Source organism: Seriola aureovittata, chromosome 6 (genome assembly GCF_021018895.1).
Source record: "Seriola aureovittata isolate HTS-2021-v1 ecotype China chromosome 6, ASM2101889v1, whole genome shotgun sequence".
Lineage (NCBI taxonomy): Eukaryota > Metazoa > Chordata > Actinopteri > Carangiformes > Carangidae > Seriola > Seriola aureovittata.
In genome coordinates this window covers 25,127,088-25,136,973 of record NC_079369.1, presented here as the reverse complement: position 1 = coordinate 25,136,973, position 9,886 = coordinate 25,127,088, and the positions used below count along the sequence as shown (strand labels likewise).

The following is a 9,886-nucleotide window of genomic DNA, read 5'->3' as shown; positions in this document are numbered from 1 at the left end:
GCCAGTGGTAAGTGAGAAAGCGTCTCTAAATTTTTGGAATTTGACTGAAATGACCCCTGAAATTTGGAAGAATTGTTCTGATAGTGGGTCAATCAGTTAATAAGGCTGTAAACTGTTGCAATAATCACAAAACAGAGGTGTTAGACAATAATAATATTTCATAATATATCAGCTGTAGACTTGAGACTTTGACTTAAACCAGACTCAAGACTTACTTGAAACTTAAACACATTAAGACTGGTGACCTATAAACACTGACAAGGGCTTCACCTTGACTTAGCCTCTGAAGACTTGAGACTTGACTTGGTTAAGGAGACTTAACAAAACAAAAAAAGACTTACTTCAGAATGAAGTTGCAAACGTGGGAACCAGGGAGATACTTACTTGCTCTAAGTATCAATGCTGTACAACCAAATTTAAACACAGCATCATGTGACTAAACTTATTTTCACCTGAGCAAAGTTGGTAGGTTGCCTGTAAGACAACACTGAGAGATTACCGCCCCCTTTCCAACATCCTATAGCACGACGTACTGCAGGTTGTCAACTGATTTCTAAACAAACGGAACGCTTCCTTGTTAACGTTAATGACCTCTTTCGAAGAAATATGTTGTTTAATTGTTTAACAGACTTGTACTAACTTTGCTACAACTGTAACTTTAACGAGAAGAGAGAGAGAAATACCAGCTGACGTTCTCTGAAATGAAATGAAAGGGGAAGTGAAACTTATCAAGGCAGCTGGTTGGACATAAACCACAAGGAGCGGAGAAACAACAGAGAGAAAACTTTAACGTTGCTGAACAAGTGAAGGTAACATTATTATAAATTTGTCACAAATGTTCGTTTAAGAAAGAGAGGAAATCTAGATTAACGATGTTCCTTTGATTTTACATTTTACGTTTATAGTGTTAGCTTAGTTTCAGTTTGCAGTTGTATAATAACAGTGTTTATATGTCTTTAGTTAGAGCAGGAGATAATAAGCTGGTATCCAGCTAATTCCACTTTAGCTCGCTGGAGTTAATAAACTGGTCTTCAGCTAACTAAGTTGGTAATAGGCTTGTTGTTGTCATTAGCACTTGTATATCAACACTGTGTGTGTGTGTGTGTGTGTGTGTGTGTGTGTGTGTGTGTGTTTCTGTACAGTACCCAGCTACATCTCCTGGCCTCAGCAACATGACATCAACAGACAACCTTTACTTCATCATAATAGAAACTCCTAAATATCCTGGAAACATCAAAGCTGGCCGCATATGTTACATCAGTGAATACAGGTACACGTCAATGCTCCAAAGATGTGACTCTCCTTCAAAGTTGCCAGTCTACCCCTTCAACTTACGTACATCTTTAAATTATGAGATAGACTTGAATATCATGATGGCACTGAATGCAGAGGAAGCCGAGTTGCTGCTGGCCCTGTCTGAGGACGCAGAGAGGCTGAAGTGGTTCAGAGAGGGAGCTGCTCTCCAAACAGCACGAGGACTCACTAAGGGATCTACAGTTATTGTGCAGGAAGGAGGAGAGGAGTTGAGAGGCATCATCCGCTACATTGGAAGGCTGACTAAGCCAAAATATCCATATCCTTTATCAGGAACTTTCTTTGGGATTGAACTGCAGGTGGGGCTTTAAAGTCATTTTTTTTTCTAATGTGGATGAACTGACCCTTTTAGAAATGTGTTTTTTGTCAAAGTATTATCACTGTCTGACAATAATTCAGGGGTTCTGCTGTGTTTCTCTCTGCCACCAGGGAGCAGACAAGGGGAAGGGGAATACCGATGGGTCCTTCCAGCATGAAACCTTATTTTCCTGTTCAAAAGATTGTGGCGTTTTTGCCCCATTCTCCAGAGTCAGGCCTGTGGTTCCCAGTTCCTTGTCGCCCTCTGTCCCAGAACCCTCCCACCATCCACAGCCACAAACAGAAGAGCTAAACGTCGGGGACAGAGTCACTTACTTCATCAGTAATACATGTCGCCATGGAATGGTGCTAGGTTTGGAGGAAGAGGATGGAAAACATTTTGTTTGTATCTCTACAGTAAGTAATATTTGTAATCATAAATTTGTGTTTCTCCTCTGGTTGAAAGCCTAAACCAGTCATGTAGCCTAATTCGTAATAAGCGACCAATTGCTTTAGCTTATAAATTATTTTTGCAATGATAAAATTGACCTTACTTTTTATATTTTATTGTGAATAACAGTAGAAAAATCTTGAATGTCGTGAAATCCTGTCACTGTTAAAATAACCTAAAATTTTCACTTTTTTGCAGTTGATCACATGATCACTGTCGATCATAGTTGATCAGTAGTTGTTCAGTCTTCTCTTGTATGTACTGTATATGAGGCAAATATCCTAATTATTTTTCAAGTAACTTTTTTTCCACATACTGCAAGTTTCTTTTTTGCCATCAGACCATGTTGCCACAGTTTCTATGCTCCTGTTTACTCTTGAGCTCCCCTGATACAACTAAACCTTCAGATTTAGAATATATATTCACCACTTCCTTTGAACACAATTGACATTAACCCAACATTATTAAGTTTTCTGTGTTGTTGTTTCCAGGAGACAGATGAGAACGGGAAGAGAGGGGGTGAAGTTAGAGTTCAACTAGAGAGTGTCGCGAAGGGAGAGGTTCCTGCAGGTTTGAGCAACTATTTACATGATGAAGTGTGTGGCCATTTCCCACATTTGTGATAAATCTGACTCAAATATATTCTTCACTATAGATCCGGAGAGCATGGACGTTGAAACACTGCCTGTGGAACCAAACACTGATGATCTGTACATGGGTCTGACTGTGAACTCTCTGGTAGAGGTGACTTTGGGTGCAGGAAATGCATATGGAATCATCCGCTGGATCGGCACTCTGACTGATTCAGGGATAATCATGGCCGGACTAGAGCTGGTAATCTTTATACTGACATACTGTATTATTGTGCAGATTTAAAGCTAAAAAATACTTGCCTGGCAACAATTTTAATTTAAACTAATATATATATAGTTTCAGTACAGTGGTTTAACCTGCTCTTGTATGCAGTAGAGAAACACTGAACATGCTGGAACTCATTTAAAGAACCTAACTCTAGCATCTAAAACTGATCAAAATCTACTGTGACACCGATGATGGTGTTAAAGTTCAAAAGTTTTACATAATTGAAAATTTTTTTTTTTTTTTATTTAATGTAACCTTTGAGACATCAGTCAAATCAGTCTGTATCTCATCTGCAGGAAGAAGAGAGGGGAGTGAGTGATGGCACCTTTAAAGACAAGCGTATCTTCACGTGTCCTCCCAAGAGAGCTCTGTTTGTGAAGCTGAGCTCCTTGCGTTCTGACTCACGCTTTCAAGCCAGTCACAGTGAGAAGATGCCAAAACTGGAAGACACAGGTTCGAACAGGATTGATCAGTTTACTTCTACTTCCTCTCGTTCACAGTAGATTATTTTACGTAAAATTCTTGTTCTGATACACAGTTTTGACTGTGGGGACTCTTAGTGCCCTTTTTGTGGACATAGTGGTCATGATGGCAGCAGAGTATATACACACCACATTGCAAACTACACACACCGGCCACTTTATTAGGTACACCTTGCAAGTACCGGGTTGAATCCCCTTTTACCTTCAGAAGTGCCTTAATTCTTCGTGGCATAGATTCAACAAGGCACTGGAAACATTCTTCAGAGGTTTTGGTCCATATTGACATGATAGCATCACGCAGTTGCTGCAGATTTGTCGGCTGCACATCCATGATGCGAATCTCCGGTTCCACCACATCCCAAAGGTGCTCTATTGGATTGAGATCTGGTCACTGGATATTTTGTCTTTTTCAGACTATTCCCTGTAAACCCTAGAGATGGTTGTGTGTGAAAATCCCAGTAGATCAGCAGTTTCTGACATACTCAGACCAGCCCATCTGGCACCTACAAACATGCCACTTTCAAAGTCACTTAAATCACCTTTCTTACCCATTCTGATGCCCAGTTTGACCTTCAACAGATTGTCTTGACCATGTCTTATACCTAAATGCATTGAGATTCTGCCATGTGATTAGCCTATTAGATATTTGTGTTAACGAGCAGTTGAACAGGTGTACCTAATAAAGTAGCCAGTGAGTGTACATACATGATGCATACAAGATACTATCTCACATTAAGCTGGATGCTGCATTTGCCAGCTCATCCAACAGCTGGGGGCAACACTGCATCAGAAATGATCTCCAGCTGGACCTGCTTGCTGTGTAATGTATTATGGTTTGATGTGACATAATAATTTCTGTGTGTGATTGTGTGTTGCGTCAGAGAGAGAAACAGAGCACAGCACAGGGAAGTTGGAGACTGTTCCTCCCATCACCACTGAGCAGGTTAACCAGATTCTGATTGGACGAATGAAGGGGATCCAAGGCCACTGCAACTCCTGCTACATGGATGCTGCCCTCTTCAGGTCAGGATGATGAATATGTGATGAGCAATAAGATGGATTGTGATGCATGCAGATGTTTTTCATTCATTCCTACATTCCGGACAGATGTTAGATTCTGTACACGGTGGAATTTAACTTGTACAGACTTATAACCTGCTTGAGTTGATGAACTAGTTCTGTGAACAATATTTTTAGGAAAGGTTTTACTATAGACACTGATAACACAATTGTAATCAGACAGCATTTTCAAAACTCTCTTTGCTCTGTGGGTCACCTGCTGAACTGTAGCAAACAGCAATCAAATTCACATAGCTCATGAAGGCAATGGTTTGAAAAGCTGCGCAGCCCTGAATTTCATGCAGAGTTTTGCTTTTTGTCGTACTGTCATGTGACTTTTCTCATGTCAACCCACTGTTCTTTTCTGTGTTTTCAGTTTGTTTTCCTGCTCCTCTGTGCTGGACTCGATGCTGTTTAAATCAACAGCACCTCAAGATACCCCAATTCAGAACACACTGCTCCATGACATTGTCAACCCCCTCCGAAGGTGCTTTTATGTATTTTATATTTTATGTACTTTACAAAATATTTAATTCTTTTTGTTAAAAAAACAATCATGTTATGTTGTATGTGTTGTTTGTAGTAAGGGCTTTGTGGAAGGACGGCACATCATGAAGCTGCGGCAGCAGCTGCAGAAACATGGCTACAGTCACTCCTTCACCACGGAGGAGAAAGGTCAGTGTGATGTGCAGAGTTGTTGGAAGCTTAAAAACACATGATATGTTATTTGGCTTAAAGTGACTGTTGATGTGACTGTTGTCTTTTAGACCCAGAGGAGTTCCTCATTGTCATCATGCACCATATTCTCGCCCTGGACCCTCTACTCAAACTGTACGCTCACAACACCACTGCTAAACCTCTACGTACTAATGTCCCACCATACAGCTCAAGTATAATGAATTGTGACAACTCCTTTATGAGATGGTTGTTAATTACTCGTCTTCTCCCATTTAGCTCAGCTCATGGTAAAGTGCAGGATAGTTACTGCTATCAGATCTTCCTGGACCAGAACCACAGTCTGGTGCTGCCTACAGTCCAGCAGCTGCTGGAACATTCTTTCCACAGTTCAGGACTCAAACTGGCAGAGGTGAGACCCCCCTGGATTTCTGACACACTCTTCACATACTGTAACACTAATACACCACTTTCATGCTATTCTTGAAAATTAAAAATTATTATATTATGATGAGCAGCAATATTAAACTCTACAAAGTATTAATATTTTTACAAGTGAACAACAAATGCTGCCATGTGTGATCATTTTCAAAACATGATTTACTGTCCATTATTCCTCAGTATATTAGTGTCTGTGAGCAAGATCCTGAACCTTAGCAGGCCTTACATGGCAGTGCTGCCATTTGTAGAGTATGTGGATGAATGTGAGGCTTGTAAAGCACTTCACACTGTGTGGTTGAAGGTGATCTATAAATATAGTTAACATGTATTCCTAATAAAAACATATTAAGCACCTAAATCTTTGCATTTTTGAAGCTGAAAAGAACAAATTCCTGGTGTTTTTACTTGGTAATACAATAAAACAGCTGCTTATAGGCTCAGGCTGATATTCCATAATATGTAATATCTCAATATTTCCAATCATATGCGATTATTTTATTATTGTTTTTTATCAGTCTGTGTAACTAATATGAAAGCGTTTCTGGGAAAGTGGTCAGATGATACCAGACTCATTCAGCGGATACTCTCCCTCATTACTCTTAATTTTCCAGTAGATGGCTCTGTTGGACAGTTTTCTCAGCACATCCTCTCATCTCCTGGACTTCATTTCTGTGTGTTCTGTCAGTGCAGTGTGTAATCTTCTTATTTCATTGTCTCATCTTTACAGGTGCCCTCCTGCCTCATCCTCCAGATGCCTCGCTTCGGAAAGAAATTCAAGATGTTTGACAAAATCGTCCCCTCTCTGGAGCTGGACGTCACTGACCTCCTCTCTGAAGGTTTACGGACACATACGCACAGTGCACACAGACTAATATGTAAAAAAACAAGTGAATAAAACATGTGATGTGTGTGTGTGTGTGTGTGTGTGTGTGTTTCAGGTCCTCAGCAGTGCATCCTATGTGGACACTTGGCTGAGGAACAGTGCGCTGACTGTTTTAAAGATCCCCTCTTCAGCCAGACGGGATTCAAAGTTTTCTGCAAAGAGTGCTCATCTAAGGTTTGTGTCACTGTCATTTAAGGCCTTGTTGATTATAGAAGTTATGCATGGACATCAGTTTTCCATGTGATACAACCCACCTCAACACCTCACCGGTTCTGCCTGCTATTAAAGGGTAGCGCTGTAATACAGAGAGGAAACAAACAAATATCTCTAAAAATAAAAGCTATTAGAATCAGTATTGAGCTGTACAATAATGATTATTTGATAATATTATGAGGAGTTATTGTAATACACCGCTGGGAATGTGTGACAAAAAGATGACTTCATGTACTTGGTAAATAATTCTAGGCCATATGATCCCTACTGGTTTTCATTGATATCATTCATATTCTGGTCTTTATGACTGTGAAACGGGTATTAAATTGCATTCTATGTGGTAAAGGTCTTAAGTTTAACTTGGTGAGCACTGCAGAAACCCTGAGTTGGGCAGTTAGGTAGCACATTAGAAAACAATCACATTAGGGAGGAGTGAAAAATAAAAAAAAAAATATGAAAAATAAGACTATAGAAGATAAGAGAAAAATAGATAATGACAATAGTTTGCCTGTCTCTTCAGGTGCATTGTCATCCGCAGCGCCGGTCCCACCAGCCAGCTGCTCTGGACGTTCCCAAAGGTTACCTGGATCACGGCAAATCTCACACACAGATGACCAGGGACAAACTGGAGCTGTTCGCTGTTCTGTGCATCGAGACGAGCCACTACGTGTCCTTCATCAAATATGGACCGAACAGTAAAGACTGGATCTTCTTCGACAGCATGGCGGACAGACAAGGTGAGTCGGCCTGTTTTTATGCACAGTCTCATCACAGGCATCAGTTAGACAAATACTCTTGGGCTCAGTTGTGTCTTTGTGTTCAGGAGAAATTGATGGCTTCAACATCCCCGAGGTGCAAAACTGCCCTGAGGTCGGCGTGTATTTGGAAATGTCTCCCGCCGAGCTGGCCAATCAGGTGCCTCGAGATATGAAAGGTGTGGCCAAGCGTCTCTTCTGTGATGCCTACATGTACTTGTATCAGAGCACCAGCATGTGCCTGTATCGTTGAAAACCCCTCGGCTTACTCATCGCACAACTTGTTGATTAGAAAAAAAATATTGTTTCCTTGATTGTTTGTGTAATTTCCTTTTGCTTGATTGCTTTACTGTTCTTTTATGTATGTGTGAAAATACACACATGAACATTTAAAACTTGTATATTTATGTCATTTTCTGCTTTGCTCCTGGGAAAGTTTATCGGGCTTGTATAATTTATAGCAATATTGTTTTACTTCTGTAATGTTTAATGAGAAAAAGTACAAACTGAAATTGCTTGCTCAATATTTTTGCACTATAATCTAAAATTGACAATCATGCAGTGTGTGTGGGCAGAGATAATTGACATGTTACACTGTACTATTAGGGTTTTCTCTTGGTGTTTTATAATTATGTGTAAAAGTTATATTAACATTTTTATAGTGAGAGTGAAGAATTATTGCAGACAAAAAAAAAGACAGCATGTTAAGGATTTCAGTGTGGCTTGTTATAAAAGCCACAACTGCAGATATACAGTGTTGTTAATTTGCTCAGTAACTTCACCATTGCACCTTAATGTTTTCTGACTAATGAGAGTTTAACATGGTGGCTGGACCAGTTACTTTATATACGTCAGTAAAATTTGTTTCTGTTCTCTTGAATGTGGAATATTTGATATTTGAATTACACCTCAGGAAACAATTTATTGCTTTTTGATATGAAAATGCTGTTTTGCATCTATCAGCATCCTAACTGGTGTTTGAAATAACAATGGTATATTGCGATGTTGGGAAAACTGCACTCAAATGGCTACTTAGGGCTGAACTTGTGGCCTTTTCCAATTATGCTGTGTTTATTGCTACTGTGTCTTATATACAGTACAATGAATATAATGAATAAACACAAATGATAAAACATATACAGAGTCCTACGTGTGTATTTACTGAAAATGCAGCAGATGTTTATATATGTGGATATTTAATTACAAATTCATGAAGGAAAACAATGAAAACTAAAGATGGAAAAAGAATATTTTATGTATTCTAATATAAACTCTCATTCCTTCATTTATAAATTACACCAGATCTTTGCTTTTAGATTACTCATACAACTGTGCCCAGTCACAACAAAGGTCAAATGTAGGTCACATTCTGTATTTTTTTAACAACCTTAGGTAACAATTTGAAGAATTTCTATGAGGGGAAATCATCAGAAGTGTCTAATGAAGAAAAAGCCTTAGTCTATTTTGCCTTCACTCAGAAATTTAACAGTCACAACATTGATAAGATCAACATTGGTTTCCACATTTTGGAAAATGGAACTGAATCTAAAACTGTTTCACCTGTTCTCTTAAACCACTACTCTTTGTAGCTTTTTAAGTGTTTTTAGCAGTTGTAAAACCATTAAGAAAGACACCCAGCCTAGACACTTCTTTCATTAACAAACATCTTCTGTTCTCCAATCCTCTGATCTGTGAAATTATTGAGGAACAACAGTAATCATGGGAATTTGCTCCGTCTGGCTCAGTGTGCAGTGTTGGTTTTCATTTTAACCTCAATCAAATAGAATGAAAGTCACCATGGCCACAAGATCACATGCTTCTTGTGGCACACAATAATCCCAGAGAAAGTCCTGAATGGTTGACTTTTTGTGGTGTTCCCCAGGGATCATTTCATGGTGCTCTAAAGTTTAGTCTGTACATGCTACACACACACTACACATCAGTATACATCCCTGTTTTCTGAAAAACTGAGCCCAGTTAACAGTGTAGTGTATTAAAGACATAAATACACAGGATGCCTCACAGTTTCCTGCAACTGAATAATGACAAAGATTCTTTTTATTGCCTCAGCAGCAGGAAATGTGCTCCCATTTAGCCTCATTTTACCACACAGGTCACAAACCTTTACCTTAATTGGTATTTGTGATCGTGATTTCCAAAATTTTGTCACAGCTAACACAGCTTTCTAACACCCTTCATTACATAAAACAAATCTTCATTTCTCATTTCTTCAGAAAAAGTGGTTCATAAATTAATGTGGGTTCAGTCCCTTGACTCTGCCTTGTGTGTAGTGAATGAGGAGCAGGCGGCTTGCTTATCTTTGTGTGCTGCCGTTTATTGTCTGAACAGGGACAGAATATGTACTGGTCAGTCATACAGTTGGCTTGCTACAGGTGGCTTTCACACAGCACACTACAGAACAACAGCAAATTATTTTTGCACAAAGTCTAATTAC

The 9,886-nt window shown here is 39.3% G+C and overlaps 1 protein-coding gene across 1 annotated transcript; it reads left to right on the top strand.

The window, feature by feature from the left end:
- Positions 1-523: 523 nt before the first annotated feature.
- cyldl (cylindromatosis (turban tumor syndrome), like) lies at positions 524-8,568 on the top strand. Its single transcript, XM_056379490.1, has 15 exons — positions 524-809; positions 1,143-1,613; positions 1,744-2,028; positions 2,554-2,632; positions 2,718-2,896; positions 3,220-3,376; positions 4,287-4,428; positions 4,841-4,951; positions 5,048-5,139; positions 5,232-5,295; positions 5,419-5,551; positions 6,308-6,416; positions 6,519-6,637; positions 7,197-7,413; positions 7,500-8,568. The coding sequence occupies exons 2-15, from the start codon at positions 1,173-1,175 to the stop codon at positions 7,682-7,684; spliced, it is 2,313 nt and encodes a 770-aa protein (XP_056235465.1). The 5' UTR covers positions 524-809; positions 1,143-1,172; the 3' UTR covers positions 7,685-8,568.
- The last annotated feature ends 1,318 nt before the right edge of the window (positions 8,569-9,886 follow it).

Excerpts from the sequence above, each read along its gene's own strand:
- cyldl (XM_056379490.1), top strand. The coding sequence starts at position 1,173 with ATGACATCAACAGACAACCTTTACTTCATCATAATAGAAACTCCTAAA. Across the intron at positions 4,952-5,047 it reads ATTGTCAACCCCCTCCGAAG|TAAGGGCTTTGTGGAAGGAC; the intron begins GTGCTTTTATGT and ends TGTTGTTTGTAG. Across the intron at positions 5,552-6,307 it reads CAGGACTCAAACTGGCAGAG|GTGCCCTCCTGCCTCATCCT; the intron begins GTGAGACCCCCC and ends TCATCTTTACAG.